General features: G+C 44.1%; 1 protein-coding gene across 4 annotated transcripts in view; it reads left to right on the top strand.

Annotated features, from left to right (window-relative positions):
* FOXI2 (forkhead box I2) overlaps nt 1-22986 on the top strand; it is a 77079-nt gene that overhangs the window by 8812 nt on the left and 45281 nt on the right. The window contains exons 1-2 of one of the 4 annotated variants that reach the window (XM_045024729.1): nt 8754-8822; nt 12944-14403. In XM_045024729.1, coding sequence (XP_044880664.1) covers nt 14343-14403 — 61 coding nt within the window. In that variant the 5' untranslated portion in view covers nt 8754-8822; nt 12944-14342. Of the gene's footprint in view, nt 1-8753; nt 8823-9916; nt 9932-12815; nt 12829-12943; nt 14404-22986 lie in introns of those variants that run through there. The other 3 variants (XM_045024728.1, XM_045024730.1, XM_045024727.1) reach the window with 3 other exon arrangements.

The raw sequence follows: 22986 nt of genomic DNA, 5'->3' as shown, positions 1-22986 counted from the left end.
TAGAGAAATTCCACATCTTTTGAAGTTGAAGGTACTGAAGATTTTATTGTGTCCCTTATTCAGGTTCCCACATTTGGACCTTGGTACAACAGTTTGATATTTTTGATCTCCAGAAACATAATAATACTTAACATTTATATAGCATTATATTTTACGTAATTAGGACCCAGGCCTGTGAACATTTATTCACATGATTAATTTACTCATGTAAATAGTCCGATTTACTTCATTGTGGTGGCTCACATAAATAAAGTTACTGATGTGCATAGCTGTTTACAAGATCTGTCTCTTACACATCAGCTATGGTACATATGGCTTTAGCTTCAGCGATCCAGTTCAGAGTCTCGTTTATAAAAATCACACCTAGCATAAGCTAAAGTTTCAAGTGTTTGTGAAGAAATTTACATTTTTAAAAAAGCATTTAGAAATCTGCCTTTTTCTGTGGTACAAGTGGTTATTTGAGATCCTGAATTTATTATTCAATTAGAGATTTTCTTATCAACAAAAATGTAATGGAATATTTGAATTCAATTAGTTTAACTCTAATGGAGGATATTAAATGGCTCAAAACTAAATTGAAAATGTATGTGTGATTTGCTCATATATATGGATATGTATGCATTGTGCTCTTATGTATATTGCTATATTAAATTGCTTTATTTTGGCAAGTATTGTGGCTAGGGGAAGAAGTGTTCACAAATTCTTGTACTCCAGTGTTTCCCAGGAGCAGTAACCAGCCTTTGGGCTGGGTGGCAGTCAGCACTTGCTAGAGTAGACTAAAGGCTGCTCTGTGTTGTGCTGGTGATCTAGCCATCTCTACACCTCATCCAACCCCCCTTCCAGATGCACAGAGCAATCACTCTGTGCAGCTATGGATCTGGTCCATTAAGTATATCCACTGTGCTCTTTGGGCCTGAACCAAAGCCCATTGAAGTCAATGAGAGTCCGTCCATTGATTTTTAGTAAGTTTTGGATCAGGTCCTTTAAAGGCAATACAGCTTGCACAATATTTTCCATGTATGACATGCAGTTTTGTTTACAGAACTCTAACTTCCTTTCAACCCAAGTGATTGTGTGTTTTTAATTTTACACAGAGTATGTTTACACTGTGTGAAATGCAAACAGATACTTGAGGGTAAGATTTAGAACCATCATCTTATACAAATGAAAATTGTACTGAGTCAGGCATTATATATTTCCTTATTTGTGTCTCATGGATGGTCTCTTTCAGTAGTGTCACTTCTCATACAGCACCTTAGCACCTTCAAGAAAACCTGTTAGATATATTTATTTGTTATATATCAGATTTTTCATCCGAATTACTTTTGATTGGGATGTTTTGTTTGAGTTGGTGTAGGTAAACTCATAGTTCCTATTCCCCTTTGATAAATGAATTAATGGAATGAACCAGTTTCTTCTAAAAATGTTTACATATATCACAAAGTTATTAAGCTTTTGTGAAGGTTACTCATCCAAAAATATAACTAAGCTGGCATGTTTATAGATTTATAAGAAGCTTCAAGCAAGGCCATCAGTAGTTATCAACTACATAGCAAGTTGGGTTTTTGCTGAAATACTAGTTAACTTTTTAAAAAGAAGGCAAAGAATTTCTCAATAGTTAAGGAATATTAATAACCACAAGCAAATTTCAACTAAGTGTAAGCAGTAAAAGTGGTGATAGTGTTTAGCAAGTCCTGCAGTACAAAGCCGTCTGCAAATAAAGGACCACTATTAATTTTACAATGGATTTCTCTCAATTCTAAAACAAATATTCTGACAGTCAATTGACTTTTCACTGAATTGTGTGAAATAATTTCAAATACTTTGAAAAATGCCATTATATTGACTCAATCACAAGTTTGCTACATTGTTAATAAACCCACTTCTTCCAGTATTCCCACTACAAAATAGCTAGAATCCCTTATCTGTTTTTTCAGTATTCTCTCTCTATTTTTGTTGAAGGTGTTTGTAAATGAAAACCATAGCCTCCTTTAATACAATTAGTTGTTGTACATTTTGCTAAAAATGTCTTGTAGGGTGTAATATCTCCCTTCTCACCTTTTTGCTAAGGAGAGATCAGAAAAATAATGTAAAATCTATTAAATCTAAAGATGATTTTTTTCTTGATACCATTCACAAATAACTCTAACTCTATTAGTCCAATCTTATTTTAGAAAATATGCTACTCTAGTTAATTAAATAAATTCTCCTTTAGCTGAAGTGGTATCAAATCTGTATTTCTGGAATCAGTGCCAGACCCTGAGCAGCTGTATACTGGCAGAGGTCCTTTGAAGTCAATGGAACAACTCCATTTTATGAGAGCTGGAGATCTGGCCCTTTACTGTTCCTGTGTTCTATCCCTGGTGCCACATGTGTGACATACCCAGTAAATTTAGCTTCTGTTCTTTATGGCCACAGATTGGTTACAGTCATTAGAATCCAGGGCCTTTGGCTTGAATAGTCTTGTTGAGCTGGAAGAAAGGAAAGTCATTGGATGAACAAACTTTCCAAATGAGGGAGTAGACTCAGACCCACACACAGGAAAGCGGCAAATATTCAGGTTTCAGAGTAGCAGCCATGTTAGTCCGTATCCGCAAAAAGAACAGGAGTACTTGTGGCACCTTAGAGACTAACTCATTTATTTGAGCATAAGCTTTCGTGGGCTACAGCCCACTTCATCGGATGAATAGAATGGAACATATAGTGAGGAGATATATATACACATACAGAGAACATGAAAAGGTGGGAGTTGTCCTACCAACTCTAAGAGGCTAATTAATTAAGAGAAAAAACTTTTGTAGTGATAATCAAGATAACCCATTACAGACAGTTTGACAAGAGGTGTGAGAATACTTAACATGGGGAAATAGATTCAATGTGTGTAACGGCTCAGCAATTCCCAGTCTCTATTCAAGCCTAAATTGATAGTGTCTAATTTGCATATTAATTCAAGTTCAGCAGTTTCTCATTGGAGTCTGTTTTTGAAGCTTTTCTGTTGCAAAATTGCCACCTTTAGGTCTGTTACTGGAGTGGCCAGAGAGGTTGAAGTGTTCTCTTACTGGTTTTTGAACGTTATGATTCCTGATGTCAGATTTGTGTCCATTTATTCCTTTGCTTAGAGACTCTGGTTTGGCCAATGTACATGGCAGAGGGGCATTGCTGGCATATATCACATTGGTAGATGTGCAGGTGAATGAGCCCCTAATGGCGTGGCTGATGTGATTAGGTCCTATGATAATGTCACTTGAACAGATATGTGGATAGAGTTGGCATCGGGCTTTGTTGCAAAGATAGGTTCCTGGGTTAATGTTTTTGTTCTGTGGTGTGTGGTTGCTGGTGAGTATTTGCTTCAGGTTGGGGGGCTGTCTATAAGCGAGGACAGGTCTGTCTCCCAAGATCTGTGAGAGTGAGGGATCATCTTTCAGGATAGGTTGTAGATCTTTGATGATGCACTGGAGAGGTTTTAGTTGGGGGCTGAAGGTGACGGGCAGTGGCATTCTGTTATTTTCTTTGTTGGGCCTGTCTTGTAATAGGTGACTTCTGGATACTCTTCTGGCTCTGTCAATCTGTATGCCCCCATAGTATGCCAACATTTTTATGGCTGACTTAGAACAGCGCTTCCTTAACTCTCGTCCCCTAACAACCTTACTCTACTTGCGCTACATTAACATCTTCTTCATCTGGACCCATGGAAAAGAAGCCCTTGAGGAATTCCACCATGATTTCAACAATTTCCATCCCACCATCAACCTCAGCCTAGACCAATCCACACAAGCGGTCCATTTCCTGGACACTACTATGCTAATAAGTGATGGTCACATAAATACCACCCTATACCGGAAACCTACTGACTGCTATACTTACCTACATGCCTCCAGTGTCCATCCAGGACACACCACACGATCCATTGTCTACAGCCAAGCTCTAAGACACAACCGCATTTGCTCCAATCCCTCAGACAGAGACAGGCACCTACAAGATCTCTATCAAGCATTCTTAAAACTACAATACCCACCTGCTGAAGTGAAAAAACAGATTGACAGAGCCAGAAGAGTACCCGGAAGTCACCTACACCTCAGTAGTTGGATGAGCTCCTGAAAGGTACATATGAGTGGTTAAGAAGTTTATACACAGGAAATTATGTCAAACTAAGAACAAATCCTGGATTCCCCTCAAACCTTGCTTTTCTCTCCAGCCCCACTTGTGTCATAATGATGTTTGTGACATTTTGGGGATCACTTAGACCAGTAAGGGGTTCTGTCATCACCTGCCTTGGAACTTTAGGTGCCTTAATGTTATGCTGCTATGACTCAGAGCCCTGACACCAGTAGCCAGCCCATGAGTATAAAATTCTCACTCTAGCTTCCACCAGCCTAGTTACTCCTTGTAGCCCTTCCACTCCCGAGTCTCCACAAATCCAGCTCCCCAAGTTCTTAATTACCAGACACTTAGACTTTTCCGCTTTTGGTTCATCACCCCCCAAAGTGTGAAAAACCATCCTCCTTTACCAGTTCACTTTGACATACGCAGTCCACACACAAGAGACTGCTTGGAGTAAAAATAAAGTTTATTCAATTGTGTAACCCCAGCTTCAAAGATGAAACAGTAAGGAAAAGCAAACACCTACAAGTTATGCAGAAAATAAACATAAAGACACAACCAGGCTTTACACTTCTATAGTAGATAAACTCCCTTTTCTAATACCTCCACCTTTTCTATTGCCTCTGAACAGTTTTCCAGCATGTCCCATAGCCCTAATGGGGGACCCAGTGTTCACAGACTGCACCCCATCCTCAAGATTGTCCCTCTGTACTGGATAGCCTTCATTTCAAACCCCTTCTCTCTTAAGGGTTGCAGGAGTTTTCCTCCCCTTTCTCACTCTCTTAAATATGGTGATTCATGGTTACTCAGAGTGGGAGAAGCTCCTGCTCAACTTGGTAGCCGGAGTCTCTCAATGTCTTCCCATTAACTGTAATGGTCTGTCATTTTGCTTTTCCTGGGTTGTACCAGGGATCCTTATGTTCATCTGGTTTTGTGTAAACGCCTGACTTGGAAGGAGCTCTTCCCTGGTGTGAGGTATATTTGAAATTGTACAGGTCATAAGCATAGTATTCTATATACATAAATACAGAGATTCATAACCAGTCTGTATGCATATCCAATAATGACCATCAAGTTCAGAACATTACAAACTTTCATAAAAGATCTTACTCAACACATTTTATACACAATAACATTGGATACCACCAGTCAATTCAGCTGCTTATTCTTTGGGGTTCAGGCCCCCTGTTCTCTCCTTGTGGGGTGTCTGGACCCTGATTGTCACGATGGATTAGTTCCTCAAGACAGGAGTGGCGTGTCCCAAGGGCTCACTAGAAATTGAAGAAATTGAGTATAAGTAAACAGTCTGTGAGGAGGGTAAAGTTATGAATGTCCTGAATCCTCACTTTTAGGTATTATTGCACTTTCCCTGCATGGGTATGAGGGAAAAGGCTGCACAAAGCCGTGAGCCTCTGCACTGGTATAATCACTTTCCTTGTGCTCAGGAAGGACAAGGCCTATGTCTGATTGGTTCCTATTGTAGAAGGTATAGTCTCTTCAAAGGGGTGCCGGTCTCCTTGGAGCACAACAGTTACCTTCTAGAGGGTGTAGAAGTGGCACAGTATGACACACCTCAAACACAACGTTTCTAGAAGTCCTGACTGAATAGTGCACCTCTACACTTTCCCCTATGGAGGACTATGGCTCAACACCACAATTTCCCTTAGGGGAAATTAAGGAAATATATATAGGTATATTTGTATCAGAGTTGCTCATTATTCTTTGGTTGTTTTATTGTCTAACTGTGAGGTACCATTGGTTCCAGATGACTAATGCAAGTCTGGCTTTCTGTATTCTTGTCACTTCTGTGAATGTTTATGTGAAAGTGTTATGCTGATCATAGCACTTTAATAAATTTGTGCTGGTACTGCATATAATTGTACAAATGTCACAGATTTATATTAGCTTAAAATCAGTATAAGAAATTTTTACTGAAAATTTGCAATTTGAGTATGTGCCAGGAAAATGAATGAGATGACCTGATATGGCTTTTCCAATTCTGGCTTCTGTAACTCAATTAGCTATAGCAGTGTGAGGTTCATATACTTGGTCATCCACCAGTAGAGGGTGACATAGCATTAACCAGCTGAACAGGTCTGACATTCTGTCCCAGACAGAGTACACATACTAATTTAGGAACTTATTCTGTATTCCTCACACCTACTCAACCTTTGCAATAAGATGAATAGGGCCGTTAGCCAGTACATTATATACTTTATAGTATTTGCTCATTGTTTGATGGCCAAAACATTTGTACCTTCATTTTATTATAAAGCTTATTATAAAGTTCAATAAATGACACTGAAAAACAGACCTCTTCCAAATTTCTGTGATGTTTCAAAACAAGATGTGAGCCATGTCATTTGCATAATATTTTTGTATTATTTTCTTCCTATGACTGTTAAAGCTTTGCACATAAGCTAACTAGAATTACTACCATATTTTGAAGCAGGTGACATTTGTTTTTCAGGCATGCTAGACAGTTGATGCCTCTAGTAATGCTCTAATTATGTGTGGTGAATTGTCTCTGAGTGCAGTATGAAAATGCTTACTGCATCATTAGCTACCTTGTTGTTTGCTAAATGTCTTTTATAATACTGTAGGGGCCCACATGAAGGTTGTGTCAGTGATTGTATTTTGAATTCCTATTTTTAGTGCTTTATAACTCAGCCGTTTATTTTCACTTGAAGCTGAAGCCTGACTCTCAGCTGAGATTTAACTTAATTACCAAATATGAAAAAATACCATTGACTGTTTTATTGAAATATTTTTAAATTATAAAAGTGAGTGGTTTTCAGATGCTTTGATTTTCATGACTGGAAATGAGTTACTTTTGTAAAAAGAGCCTTGAAATCCAAGATACAATTAGTGGCCCAGATCTTTGGCTATGACTGAAGAGAACAGTGCAGCTCAGGAAGGGTGATGCAAAGGTTGTCTTTGCTCTATAATGAACACTTTTGAGGCCATGGCTTCAGTTCAGGTCCCAAACCTTGGGCCCGGCTAAGCTGCACTGGTTCAGAATCCTGGGGGGAGGAGGCAGGCAAAGGTGACTCTCAGCTAATCTTATTCCCCCTTCCTAACCAATTCTGAGGGCCTTTCAGCCCCTGGCATAAGGGAGAACATCCTCAGGGTGACCTACCTGGTAACAGCACCTTGCTGACAGGGACTGCCAAAATACAGTAGTGCTCTAGCCATACTCTCCCCACCTCTGCAATACTTCTGTCATGCCCACAAAGCCAGGTGCTTCAAGGAACTGGTGTAGGGACCATTATGTCAGTAGTATACCACCCAGGGATTCCTCAGATGCTCACATTTATTGGCCATTTTTATTAGAGTGGTGAATTGAGTGCCAGGATCCGGCGCAAGCTATAGCAGGGATGGTCTTTGTGTTTCTATAATGTAGTATTTAGTTTATCATGCTCATGATTTCCACTTGGTTTTAGTAGTTTAAATACACTACACTATCATTTCCTTTGCAGATTTCTGGCTCTCAGTCATTCTGGAACTTTGTCTCTTGCAGTCAGTCCTTCAGAGAGTAAATTGCTTTGGGCCGTAAGGAGGCAGCGTGCATGCTAGTGTCACTTTTGGGTGGGCTAGAGTTTACTTCACTGCCCTTCTCCTAGTGCCTAAAAACAACTCCCACAGAAAGGCATATGGAGATGCAGAATTCAGTCATTGAGGATTTTCAGCATGGATTGCACACGGTCAACCTCCCCACAATCAAGTCCAAAAGAACAAAAGGAATTAACTTAATTCTTAAGTATCAACTTTATATAATCTTATAATAAAGAAACAATAATTTAGTTTTTACAACATAACATGGCTACTTTATAAGCCACATGCATTATCTTCACAGTTATACATAAGCATAAACACAGAGAACAAATTTAATCTAAACAGGTCAGGCCCCACAGAAATACAGTGAGAAGTAACTCAGAGTTCTCAAAAGCTTAGGTTGAGTTCAGGTGGTTTTGATCACCAAAATCTACAGTCTGCTGAGTCAAAAGCACTGCAACAACATCTTTCCTCCACTTGCTTGGAGAAATCTTCAGCTGGAATCCATGCAGACTTCCTCCTCCTCCTCTGCTGAAATCACTCAGTTAACTAGTCAGCTAACTACTTACCCAACCACTCAGTTATTTATATAGATTTTAAAAAACCTGTTACAAGAAAAATAGAAACTGAGAATAGCAAAATATAAGTGATTCTTTCCCCATCATCACATTCAAATAAGAGAAGTCAGTGAATCATACTAGTTGAGACCATTTAACTAAAACAGTTTGGCTAAAATCAAACATTCCAAGTATACAATTGAAATACAAAATTAGTTTTCCCTTGCAATTTCCCCTTTCTATAGTTAACACTCCCAGGGCTTCCCTGTTGGAGGGTTAAGGATATCACTAACCTGTTGCAAAATGCTTCAGAGTTAGGGGAAAACCACCTGCTTTCTGCTCCTGGGCTCAGCTTCTCCCAACCCATACAGGGCCTATTGAGAATACTCAAAACTACCCCACCCAATTTCAAAAACTTCTGAGTGTAGAGTGTTAATTGTGGATCTGCCTAGCAACAATGACCCAGACACAACTCATTCCTACCTCCCCGCATAGAACTCTTAAAGAGATATCTCCCTATTAGGCACTTGTGTTTGTCATTGTGGACTATACTGTAGCTGTTATGTCATATCGTAGGAGAAAAACTGACATGATAGAAAGGATGACTGAGTAAGTCTTAATACAGATCATGCCATAACAATCAAAGTACAGATTTACAATATAACCCCTAAAAAGTAATTATACTTTTTACAGGTTGTTATAATAGGCTACAAAGGTATTATCCTGAGTTTTACAATGTTAGAAAATATGCTGTATGGCTATAATAGCTCTTACATAGCCTCTATCAAATTAATATTCTTGCTTTTAAAATTCTCTTTGTAGGCTATATTCAAGACATGCTAATTTTTGGGGGGGTTGCCCAGTTACACCAGGGCTGAACTTCACACTATTTGTATTTTATAGTAATGTCCTATATTTAGTGAGTTCTAGTGCTTAAGAAAGGGGCTGGAAATACGTATATACAAAGTAAGTATAATTTAGGAAATAGCAGTGCTAGCTTTCCTCCACAACTCTATTTGTGTACCTCAAACTCTATTCCAGAGAAACTCACTTTGTTCCAGGAGCCATTTAATTTTTGTGCATATTGTATCCTTGCAAAAATTATCTCCCAAGATTACCCAACACTGATGCCAATTAACAAAAATTATGAGAATGTTCTTTAAAATGTGGACATTTGTCCTTTTCTAATATACACTCATGGCCAGATTGTGAACACTTTGATCCCATCAGTGTTTAGTTAGTCTCACTGGAGTCATAAAGCTACTCAGGAAAGTAACTGCTCATCATTAGGAGTAAAAAGTTCACCATTGGGCCCTTTTAAAGAAAAATCAGCAAATGTGTCCACTCTAATAACCTCTGTTATCCAAACATCTTGGGAGACATTAAATAAGTTTATATGATCAAAGTTTTGGATAACTGAGTGAATTTTAAATATAGTGAGTGTATTGGTGGGCATGAACTTGGTTTGGATGATAGCTTTTCAGATATTTGTATAATCAAGGTTATTCTGTTTTACATGTTGGATCATTCTGCCAACTCTTGTCTCTAAGGGATTATTTTTCATCTTCAAAAGATTGCCATCAAACAAATTAGCCTACAGAATTTTGTTTACATAGCATTAACGCTGTCCTGACACCAACAGACAAAGTGGAATTCAAAATTAAGACTGACACCTCTGCAGCTTTTTTTGCCATTGGGTATTGGCCATGTCCCTTTAGGTAAGGCAAGGGTTTTTTCATACAGGAATAATACTTTAGAATATATTGATGATGAACTTTTGTGAAAAGCCAAGTTTTTCTGAAATGTCGCATGATGTCAAAAGGGAAAGGGATGATGGTCAAAAGAAGGTAATTTGACCTTGGAAACTGGAATTAAGAGACTTCACGGGGTAGTGGACCAATTTTATAGTGCAGGTGCTGATGATGGAACCCCTATATTTGGTGTTTATTGTTACTACTTCAAGTCGGGGGTATGGCAGCCCCCCTAGATAAGCACCACTGTGGGCTTCAAGAACTGGAGCTAATAAGCAAATAATTGATATTACACCCATTCCACCTTATTGTCAACACTCAGTTTAGAATCATATTAATAAAAATACATAATTCATAGACTCATAGAATATCAGGGTTGGAAGGGACCTCAGGAGCTCATCTAGTCCAACCCCCTGCTCCAAGAAGGACCAAACCCCAACTAAATCATCCCAGCCAGGGCTTTGTCAAGCCTGACCTTAAAAACCTCTAAAGAAGGAGATTTCACCACCTCCCTAGGTAACCCATTCCAGTGCTTCACCTCCTAGTGAAATAGTGTTTCCTAATGTCCAACCTAGACCTCCCCGCACTGCAACTTGAGACTTTTGCTCCTTGTTCTGTCATCTGCCACCACTGAGAACAGCCAAGCTCCATTCTCTTTGGAACCCCCCTTCAGGTAGTTGAAGGCTGCTATCAAATCCCCCCTCACTCTTCTCTTTTGCAGACTAAACAAGCCCAGTTCCCTCAGCCTCTCCTCATAAGTCATGTTCCAGCCCCCTAATCACTTTTGTTGCCCTCTGATGGACTCTTTCCAATTTTTCCACATCCTTCTTGTAGTGTGGGGCCCAAAACTGGACACAGTACTCCAGATGAGGCCTCACCAATGTCAAATAGAGGGGAATGATCATGTCCCTCGATCTGCTGTCAATGCCCCTACTTGTACAGCCCAAAATGCCATTAGCTTTCTTGGCAACAAGGGCACACTTTCGACTCATATCCAGGTTCTCGTCCACTGTAACCCTAGGTCCTTCTCTGCAGAACTGCTGCCTAGCCACTTGGTCCCTAGTCTGTAGCAGTGCATGGGATTCTTCCGTCCTAAGTGCAGGACTCTGCACTTGTCCTTGTTGAACCTCACCAGATTACTTTTGGCCCAATCCTCTAATTTGTCTAGGTCCCTCTGTATCCTATCCCTACCCTCCAGTGTATCTACCACTCCTCCCAGTTTAGTGTAATCTGCAAACTTGCTGAGGGTGCAGTCCACGCCATCCTCCAGATAATTAATGAAGATATTGAACAAAACAGGCCCCATATAAGCACACCATACCAGTGCATGATGACATGTATCACATGTGCTGCAACATCTATGCAAAATGCTGCTTGCTTTTGATGATTTGCATCACACCCCTAAAGTTACTTAAACATAGTTTTTGTGTATGAATTATCTAGATCCTGCAGTATTCCTGCTTGAAAGCAGAGATTTGAATTTATTGTGTACAAGGAAAAACCAGCTGCTGCTATTGTACTACAGATGTTAATTCAAATTATTTAGCTTCATTATCTGTTTGACACTTAGAATCTTATAACTAGAGTACATTAAGAAAGTAATAAATTGCCATAAGTCTTAAGATTCCATTAATGGTGAGTAATGGTTCCAATATGCATTCATTATTTTTTCATAATTTCAAAGGTAATAAAGCAGGGATCCTTTGAAGTTATTTCATTTGTGGTACGTTACTGTTTATTGCACAACATTAACTATTTGAAATATCAAAGGCTTTTATTGCTCAAAGTGATGTTTCCCTTTAATGTCTCCCAGAAAGGTACACAAATGAAATTTCTCGAACATAGTATTGTTTTCATGCTGTGCATTGTAAGCACAGATAGCCAGTTAAAAGCCAAAATGATTTTTTCACTGTAAATGTACTCAATTTCCTGATTTTTTTTTAAATGTTATTAGAAAATGCCCCAGATAGATGGAAATATGAGTTATATGTGTGCTTTGAGAGAGAGTGCAAATTGCACGATGTTACTATTACATGTGCTAGTGAATCTAAAATTAAATTATGACCATTTAATAATACACAGAATTTATTGCATTGCTGAAAATATATCCAAATGTGTCCTACTGTATAAGGGTTTGTGTTGGTGGTGTGGTAATTGGCAATTTGACACATTGTTTGGCAATATTCTAATATTAGTAATATTTCCCTTAGTGTTATAAATGATCTAGAAATAATATGAAATGATCAGTTACTGGCTGAGTCAGAGTGGATGTTTACTCCATGATTTTTCCAGTATGTGACCACAATTGGTGGGATAACCAAAACTATGAATGAGGTGCTGAGAAGGATCAATATAAAATGAGCATAATTACTGGACACCCTAGGTAAAAGAGTAACATCTATCCACAGATATATTGCGTGCTGATTGCAGAGTGACTAGAACAGCACTCATACTCTCAGGTAAGATCACAGGCAAACGAGGAAGAAAGAGCCAGTTATTCAGAAATATTGTCAGATGGACTGATATCCAGAGGAGGGTGGAAGCTATACAAATCTGTCGCAACTGTGAAAAATGGAAGGTGCTAGTTGACAACCTCCGTATCAGAGCTGTCACTTGATGACAGAGATGTGACTACAAAATCATTTTAAAAAATTTACTATAATTGGCCTTAGTTTTGCAAAAAGATTAATCCTTAGAAAGTGGAATTGCTCCCACTGGTATGTTGACATGTCTGAAATTATTCCAGAAACATCTTATTTGTAAAAATAATGGTATCTTAAAGCATCTCATGTGATACGGGGAAAATTTTTATCTCATCTGACAGAATTCACAGATCAAGCATGCGCTACAGAGAGATACTATGGGTGAGAGAATGAAATCTTGGTTATTTTGTAAAGCTTTTTGAGATTTACTGATGACAAAGGCTACATCAGAGCTAGGTATTAATTACTGACTCTTTGTGATTTATATGTTACACAGCCTGGGACACATGAGGAGCTGCCTTGTATGGATCTCTTATTTGGAAAGTGGAAGTGCTATGCTGCTGAATAAATAGCTGTGAGGTGCAGTGAACTCACCCACTACAGATTCATAATCACTGGCATCACAGAGGCCCACCTGCCAAAAAGTGATTAAGTCACTGTAGAAGGAGCAACCTTCCTCCACTCCAATGATCCATAGTGTACTCAAGGTGTGGCACTTGTTAGACAACCTCTGGTACAGACCTTAATCCTCATGCTTACTTTATGCTCAGCTTCAACACCATTATGGACATTTATCTGTCCTTGTGGCCTATGCACCAAAAGAAGATGTATCACCTGTGGAAAAGGACACATTTTACCACCACCTAACTGAAAAAATCCAGTCTATTCCACCATGTGACACACTGCTAATGCTCAGAGACTTCAGTGCTATGACTGGCTGTGATCAAACTGGGTATGAAACCCTGATAGATCCCTGTGGTTTGGCCTTCCCAAATGACAAAACCACTCAACTTCCAACACTGTGTATTGCTGATGACTTGTCTGTCACGGGTTCCTGGACACTGCAATAACCATCATTGGACCTGTTTTTCAAACAATGAACATGCCATGAAAGAAACTGACCACATCCTCATCAGACATTGCTCCATAGTGATATTTCAGTGGGTTGTCAGCAATGCAGAGGAAGCAGGAAATGCACACCATACACTAGCTGTTACTCAGCTCTCAAAGCATCTTCCATCCGCTCACAAGCCAGACATCCACCACCAGTACAACACCAACATCTTTCCAAGGATCCTGTTAAAGCCATGAAATGCACACAAGCCACTGAAGATCACATATGTAATCTCAGAACCCTTTTGGACAACACAGAGATTATCTGGAGTGGTATATGTAGTGCTATATCATGCTGCAGCAAGCTGAAATAATCCGCTTCAGATGGTTGCACAAGAAACCTTGGCTTTCTAAAGAGGTGTTTGGATGCTTCAGCCTTTTAACTAATATATCAAGCAGAAAGAGATCCGTGAATGTAAACAACTGAAAGGCATTTTCCAGGCCATGGTAAAATGTGGCCGTGAGATCTACATCAATTCCCTAGCCAGCGAAGCAGAGGACAGCCTAAAGCACAGCAATCTGCATTCTGCCGACAGAGCTATCACATGCTTAGCTGGTGTCATAAACTGTCTTAACATTCCTATCAGAAAACCAAATGGTTCTCCCTGTTCATCAGCAAAGTCCTGGACAGATTGAAAACACATTCTGAAGGTGTGTAGAACCATGCACTTGCTGATGACCATCCAGAGCTACGTGACCTAGCAAACCATAGGGCTGCAGACCCAGGGATGATTTCTGATTGACAGTTAAGGAAGTATAAAAGGCCATCTGAAAGTTACAGAATGGATGTGCTGATGGACCTGCTGATATTCCACCTGAACTTCCAAAGGTGTCTTGAAACCAGTGAGTATACGCAAGATTTCAAGGAAAGGGGAAGGTAGACATCATAACTTATGCCAGAGAGCTCACAATCCATCTGTGTTTTGTAAAAGGCTTGCTATTCCACCTCATTTTGACATGCTAAGGTCACTTCATTGTCCTTATTTGGGCATTTTACAAACCTTTTTTAAGATTTGGGGGCAGTTTTTCTATAAGTGGCTTCCCAAGTTGTGCATGGGAAGTTTTCATACAAGCAATCCAAATATAAGCAGGAAAATGGGTAACTGATATGTTTGTTCCTGTATACATAATCACTCTCTCAGACAGGCACTTATGTGTGCAAGTTCACATTTGCTTGTGTCAATCTGGAGCTGGCATGCATGATAGGTGTATGTGCGCACTTGGCAAGATCAAGTTAGGTGGCAGTTTGGAAAATGTTTGCTATTCATCTTCTAGGCATAGATGTTTGACTATCATTGTAAAAATGTACCTAAATGTGTAACAGGTGCATAGGCACCATGAGATGCATACATTATGAGCACAACTCTTATCATGCACCTCATGGGAACATTGCTTTCACTTCCTCTTATACTCTGGCATACTGATAATACTCTGTTTCAGAAAAGTCAGCCTTGTATTTTCATAGCTTTGTCCCCATTTTAGAGTTACAGTGATGAGCACATTATAAATATTCAGGTGAATGGACAGATAAATACTCTTTTTTCTTCCCCAATGTGTACATAAGACTATATGGGTTCTAAAGAAGTACATCAGAAGCATCTTAAACTAATTCAAAATATTATATATCATGTATATAGATAGAACATTTCCATAACTCTCAAACATAATGTTCCTAAGATAACTAAATCACCTGGTACACTTAGTCCTAGCTCTATTTTTTTAAATTTGCTGTTTTTTCAACGCTGTAACAGTAGACTGCCCCAAAATATACCACTAAAAATGGTGTGGGGGGGTGAGGGGGTGTTAATAAAACAGTAAATATAGTATTGACAGAGCAGTGGCAGGATATTGTTTTAATTTTGTTGTTTTCCCCTTGAAACTGGAAATGCCAAATGAAAATGGAAACAAAATGTGGCTTCATTTGTCCTAAGGTATAAGCTATACCTATTGTATGGCAGACACTTAAATTACACTGAGCTGCTTAAAACAGCCTTCACTAATTCAGGATTGAATTTATTGAAGAATAAGATAGTTTGTAGTCCCCAGAAAAAGTAAGGCTTAAGCTCTAGCAAGAATGGAAAGGCCCTTGTTTCCCTTCAATGATGTTTAACTGAACACTGTGCCAAGGAGAGCTATGTCAAACAAACCTATTGGGAGAGCATGACTGAAGGCCCTCTGACTTGGTTGGAACTTCCCAGAGACAGAAGGGAAGATTCAGAAGCAATATGTATGACAGACCATGTGATGGGAGGATTGGAGTATTAGGCCCAAATAAATCTTTTGGCCCAAATTGGAGGATTGGGCCAAAATAAATCTGATGAGGTTCAACAAGGACAAGTGCAGAGTCCAGCACTTAGGGCGGAAAAATCCCATGCACTGCTACAGACTAGGGACCGACTGGCTAAGCAGCAGTTCTGCAGAAAGGGACCTAGGGGTTACAGTGGATGAGAAGCTGTATGTGAGTCAGCAGTGTGCCCTTGTTGCCAAGAAGGCTAACGGCATACTGGGCTGCATTAGTAGGAGCATTGACAGCAGATCAAGGGACGTGCTCATTCCCATCTATTCGGCACCGGTGAGACCACATCTGGAGTATTGCATCCAGTTTTGGGCCCCTCACTACAGAAAGGATGTGGACAAATTGGAGAGAGTTCAGCGGAGGGCAACAAAAAGGATCAGGGGGCTGGGGCACATGACTTACGAAGAGAAGCTGAGGGAATTGGGCTTGTTTAGTCTGCAGAAGAGAAGACTGAGGGGGAATTGGATAGCAGCCAGGGCCGGCTTTAGGAATTGCGGGGCCCAATTTGAACAGTTTCGATGGGGCCCCGGCAGAGGAGACAAAAAATTAAAAAAAAACACATAAAAAACCCATGTGGGGCTTGTATTCACCGGGCGGTGCTCCGAGTATTCGGCGGCACTTCAGCGGCGGATCCTTCACTCGCTCCAGATCTTCAGCAGCACTAAAGGACCCGCCGCCGAAGTGCCACCGAAGACCCAGAACAAGCGAAGGACCCACCGCCGAAGTGCTGCCGAAGACCCAGAGCGCCGCCAGGTGAGAAAAAAATTAAAAAGAAGCCTCTAGCCAGGGAAGAAATTCTCACTAGGCGCGGAGCCCGATTTGGGGAAATTGGCCTAAAACTGGCCCTGCTTAGGAACCCTAGGGTGGGGTGCCCTACCCATAGGAACCCTAACCCTAGGGTGGGAAGCCCTACCCATAGGAACCCTAACCATAGCTCCAAGTGCCCGATCCATAGGAACCCTAACCCTAGGGCGGGGCACCCTACCAATAGGAACCCTAACCCTAACTCCAAGTGCCCTACCCTTAGGAACCCTAACCCAAGCTCCAAGTGCCCTACCCTTAGGAACCCTAACCTTAGGGTGGGAAGCCCTAGCCATAGGAACCCTAACCCTAAGGCAGGGCGACCTACCCATAGGAACCCTAACCCTAGGGTGGAAAGCCCTACCCATAGGAACCCTAACCCTATCTCCAAGTGCCCTACTGTAGTGAGGTGGCCTGGCTCCCAGCCACCCCAGAGAGGGATGAGCCCTTACGGATGCCAAAGTGGGCGGAGTCACTGGATCCTGCGCCCGCCCCTCAGAGGTCACGGTGCAGGGCAGGAAGTATAAAAGCCCAGCCCCAGGGCCCAGGAGCGGCCTGGCTGCCGGAGAGGCCAGACGCTGATGCCCTAGCTCCCGCTGGGGAGACTCCTGCCGCCTGCGACCGACCTGAGGACTGGCCATACCCGCGGAGACTGGATGCCGACCAGACACTGGAAGAGCCCCTAAGCCGACCGGTACAAAGGGACCCTTAGGAGCTGCCCAGTTTACTCCTAGCTCAGTATCCCGAGGAGACCATGATGTGGGATGCTGTGGAAGATGCCGCTGAGACACAGGTACTGGTAGAGCGGGAGGTCGGAAGTAGCCCGGGGGCAGCTGACCCTAGTTTGGCTGCAACACACCCAGAGCCAATGTCAGTGTGTTGCGGCCAGGATCCCCACTGACACAGCAGGCTGCCTGCTGCTGTTAGGGCCCCGGGCTGGGACGCAGAGGAGTGGGCGAGCCTGAATCCCCCCTGCCACCCCACTCACGGGTGGCAGTCTCCCCCTCGCCCTGACGCTCAGGCCCAGGAGCCTGGGCTTCTTAAGCTACTGAACTGTTTGCTCAGCCCCTGCCTGAGGGTCTGAGCCCTGAACTACTGTTTGCTGCCCCGCCCTCACCTAGGGAATGGGCTTAGCTTACTGAACTGTTTGCTCAGCCCCTGCCTGAGTGTCTGAGCCCTGAACTATTGTTTGTTGCCCCGCATTGATTTAGGGCCTGGGCTTACTGAACTGTTTACTCAGCCCCTGCCTGAGGGTCTGAGCTCCTGGACGTTACTTGACCCACCAGGCTAACTCAACAGTGTACGGGACTCGTGTAGTGAGGTGGCCTGGCTCTCAGCCGCCCCAGAGAGGGGCGAACCTCAAAAGTGGACATTTACACCTACCCTTAGGAACCCTAACACTAGGGTGGGAAACTCTACCCATAGGAACGCTGACCCTAGCTCCAAGTGCCCTCCCCTTCGGAACCCTAACCCTAGGGCGGGAAGCCCTACCCATAGGAACCCTAAACCTAGCTCCATGTGCCCTACCCTTAGGAACCCAAACCCTAGCTCCAAGTGCCGTAGCCTTCGGAACCCTAACCCTAGGGCAAGAAGCCATACCGATAGGAACCCTAACCCTAGATCAAAGTGCCCTACCCATAGGAAACCTAACCCTAGCTCCATGTGTCCTACCCTTCGGAACCCTAACCCTAGCTCCAAGTGCCCTACCCTTCGGAACGCTAACCCTAGGGCGAGAAGCTCTACCCATAGGAACCCTAACCCTAACCCTAGCTCCAAGTGCGCTACCCATAGGAACCCTTAACCCTAGCTCCAAGTGCCCTACACTTAGGAACTCTTAACCCTAGGGCGGGAAGCCCTACCCATAGGAACCCTAACCCTAGATCCAAGTGCTCTACATATAGGAACCCTAACCCTAGGGCGGGAAGCCCTACCCTTAGGAACCTTAACCCTAGGATGAGAAGCTCTACCTATAGGAACCCTAACCCTAGCTTCAATTGCCCTACCGTTAGGAACCCTAACCCTAAGGGGGGACGCCCTATTCATAGGAACCCCAACCGTAGCTCCAAGTGCCCTACCCTTAGGAATCCTAACCTTATGGTGGGAAGCCCTACACAGAGGAACCCTAAACCTAGTTCCAAGTCCCCTAACCATAGGAAGCCTAGCCCTAGGGCGGGAAGCTCTATGCATAGAAACCCTAACCCTAGCTCCAAGTGCCCTACCCTTAGTAACCCTAACCCTAGGGCGGGAAGCCATACCCAAAGATCCAAGTGCCCTACCCTTATGAACCCTAACCCTAGGGCGGGAAGCCCTACCCTGAGGAACCCTAACCCTAACCCTAGCTCCAAGTGCAATACCCTTAGGAAGCCTAACCCTTGAGCGGAAAGCCCTACTCTTAGGAAATCCAACCCTAGCTCCAAGTGCCATACATAAAAGAACCCTGACCGTAGCTCCAACTGCCCTACTCTTAATAGCCCTAGGGCAGCCCTAACCATAGGAACCATATTTCTAGCTCCAAGTCCCCTAACCATAGGAACCCTAACCCTAGGGCAGGGCGCCCTACCCCTACGAACCCTAACCGTCTCTACAAGTGCCCTAAATTTGGAACCCTAACCCTAGGGAGGGAAGCCCTACTCATAGGAACCCTAACTGTAGCACCAAATGCCCTATCTATAGGAACCCTAACCTTAGCTCCAAGTGCCCTACCCTTAAGAACCCTAACCCTAAGGCGGGAAGCCCTACCCTTAGGAACCCTAACCCTAGCTCCAAGTGCCCTACCCTTAGGGACCCTAACCCTAGCTCCAAGTGACCTACCCTTAGGAACCCTAACCCTAGGGCGGAAAGCCCTACCCATAGGAACCATAACCCTAGCTCCAAGGCCCCTAACCATAGGAACCCTAACCCTAGGGCGGGAAGCTCTATCTATAGGAACCCTAACCCTAGCTCCAAGTGCCCTACCCTTCGGAACCCTAACCCTAGCTCCAAGTGCCCTACCCATAGGAACCCTAACCCTAGCTCCTAGTGCCCTACACTTAGGAACCCTAACCCTAGCTCCAAGTGCCATACCCTTAGGAACCCTAACCCTAGGGAGGGAAGACATACCCATAGATCCAAGTGCCCTACCCTTAGGAACCCTAAACCTATCTCCAAGTGCCCTACCCTTAGGAACCCTAAACCTAGCTCCAAGTGCCCTACCCATAGGAACCCTAACCCTAATTCCAATTGCCCTACCCATAGGAACCCTAAACCTAGCTCCAAGTGCCCTACCCTTCGGAACCCTAACCCTAGGGCGAGAAGCTCTACCTATAGGAACCCTAACCCTAGCTCCTAGTGCCCTACCCTTAGGAACCCTAACCCTAGCTCCTAGTGCCCTACCCTTAGGAACCCTAACCCTATCTCCAAGTGCCCTACCCTTAGGAACCCTAAACCTGTCTCCAAGTGCCCTACCCTTCGGAACCCTAACCCTAGGGCGAGAAGCTCTACCTATAGGAACCCTAACCCTAGCTCCAAGTGCCCTACCCTTGGGAACCCAAACCATAGCTCCAAGTGACGTAGCCTTCGGAACCCTAACCCTAGGGCAAGAAGCCATACCGATAGGAACCGTAACCCTAGATCAAAGTGCCCTACCCATAGGAAACCTAACCCTAGCTCCATGTGTCCAAACCTTCGGAACCCTAACCCTAGCTCCAAGTGCCCTACCCTTCGGAACCCTAACCCTAGGGCGAGAAGCTCTACCTATAGGAACCCTAACCCTAGCTCCAAGTGCCCTACCCTTAGGGACCCTAACCCTAGGGCGGGGTACCCTACCCATAGGAACCCTAACACTAGATCCAAGTATTCTACATATAGGAACCCTAACCTTAGGGCGGGAAGCCCTACCCTTAGGAACCTTAACCCTAGGATGAGAAGCTCTACCTATAGGAACCCTAACCCTAGCTCCAAGTGCCCTACCCTTAGGAACCCTAACCCTAGCTCCAAGTGCCCTACCCTGCGGAACCCTATCCCTAGCTCCCAGTGCCCGACCCATAGAAACCCTCACCCTAGCTCCAAGTGCCCTAACCTTCGGAACCCGAACTGTAGGGTGAGAAGCTCTACCTATAGGAACCCTAACCCTAGCTCCAAGTGCCCTACCCTTAGGAACCCTAACCCTATTTCCAAGTGCCCTACCTTTAGGAAGCCTAACCCTAGGGCGGAAAGCCCTACCCATAGGAACCATAACCCTAGCTCCAAGGCCCCTAACCATAGGAACCCTAACAATAGAGCGGGAAGCGCTACCCATAGGAACCCTAACATTAGCTCCAAGTGCCCTACCCTTAGGAACCCTAACCTTAGCTTCAAGTGCCCTACCCTTCGGAACGCTAACCCAAGGGCGAGAAGCTCTACCTAGAGGAACCCTAACCCTAGGGCAGGGTGCCTTTACCCATAGGAACCCTAACCCTATCTCCAAGTGCCCTGACCTTAGGAACTCTAACGCTAGGGTGGGGTGCCCTACCCTTAGGAACCCTAACCCTAGGGCGGGAGGCCCTATCCATAGGAACCCTAAACATGGATCCAAGTTCCCTACCCATAGGAATCCTAACCCTAGCTCCTAGTGCCCTACCCTTAGGAACCCTAACCCTAGCTCCAACTGCCGTACCCTTAGGAACCCTAACCCTAGGGCGGGAAGCCCTACTCTTCGGAACCCTAACCCTAACCCTAGCTCCACGTGCCCTACCCATAGGAACCCTAACCCTAGCTCCAAGTGTGCTACCCATAGGAACCCTTAACCCTAGCTCCAAGTGCCCTATCCTTCGGAACTCTTAACCCTAGGGCGGGAAGCCCTACCCTTAGGAACTCTAACCCTAGGGCGGGGTACCCTACCCATAGGAACCCAAACACTAGATCCAAGTACTCTACATATAGGAACCCTAACCTTAGGGCGGGAAGCCCTACCCTTAGGAACCCTAACCCTAGGACGAGAAGCTCTACCTATAGGAACCCTAACGCTAGCTTCAATTGCCCTACCGTTAGGAACCCTAACCCTAAGGCGGGACGCCCTATGCATAGGAACCCTAACCCTAGCTCCAAGTGCCCTACCCTTAGGAACCCTAAACCTAGGTCCAAGTGCCCTAGCCATAGGAACCATAACCCTAAGGCGAGACGCCCTACTCATAGGAACCCCAACACTAGCTCCAAGTGCCCTACCCTTAGGAAGCCTAACCCTTGAGCGGAAAGCCCTACCCTTAGGAACCGTAACCCTAGCTCCAAGTGCCCTACACAAAAGATCCCTGACCGTAGCTCCAACTGCCCTACTCTTAATAACCCTAACCCTAGGGCGGGAAGCCCTACCCATAGGAACGATATTTCTAGCTCCAAGTCCCCTAACCATAGGAACCCTAACCCTAGGGCAGGGCGCCCTACCCATAGGAACCCTAACCATCTCTACAAGTGCCCTAAACTTTGGAACTCTAACCCTAGGGAGGGAAGCGCTACTCATAGGAACCCTAACTGTAGCACCAAGTGCCCTATCTATAGGAACCCTAACCTTAGCTCCAAGTGCCCTACCCTTAGGAACCCTAACCCTAAGGTGGGAAGCCCTACCGTTAGGGACGCTAACCCTAGCTCCAAGTGCCCTACCCTTAGAACCCTAACCTTAGCTCCAAGTGCCCTACCCTTAGGAACCCTAACCCTAGGGCGGGAAGCCCTACCGTTAGGGATGCTAACCCTAGCTCCAAGTGCCCTACCCTTAGAACCCTAACCCTAGCTCCAAGTGACCTACCCTTCAGAACCCTAACCCTAGGGCGGGAAGCTCTATCTATAGGAACCCTAACCCTAGCACCAAGTGCCCTACCCTTCGGAACCCTAACCCTAGCTCCAAGTGCCCTACCCTTCGGAACCCTAACCCTAGCTCCTAGTGCCGTACCCTTAGGAACCCTAACCCTAGGGCGAGAAGCTCTACCTATAGGAACCCTAACAGTAGGGCGAGAAGCTCTACTTATAGGAACCCTAACCCTAGCTCCAAGTGCCCTACCCTTAGGGACCCTAACCCTAGCTCCAAGTGCCCTTCCCTTAGGAACTGTAACCCTAGCTCCAAGTGCCCTACCCTTAGGAACCCTAACCCTAGTTCCAAGTCACCTACCATTAGGAACCCTAACCCTAGCTCCAAGTGCCCTACCTTTAGGAACCCTAACGCTAGAGCGGGAAGCCCTACCCATAGGAACCCTAACACTAGCTCCAAGTGCCCTACCCTTCGGAACGCTAACCCTAGGGCGAGAAGCTCTACCTAGAGGAACCCTAACCCTTGGGCGGGGTGCCCTATCCTTAGGAACCCTAACGCTAGGGCGGGAAGTCCT

The sequence above is a fragment of the Mauremys mutica genome, chromosome 7 (genome assembly GCF_020497125.1).
Source record: "Mauremys mutica isolate MM-2020 ecotype Southern chromosome 7, ASM2049712v1, whole genome shotgun sequence".
Taxonomy (NCBI): domain Eukaryota; kingdom Metazoa; phylum Chordata; order Testudines; family Geoemydidae; genus Mauremys; species Mauremys mutica.
Note: the sequence above shows the minus strand (reverse complement) of the source record. Positions and strands in the feature narration are given on the sequence as shown.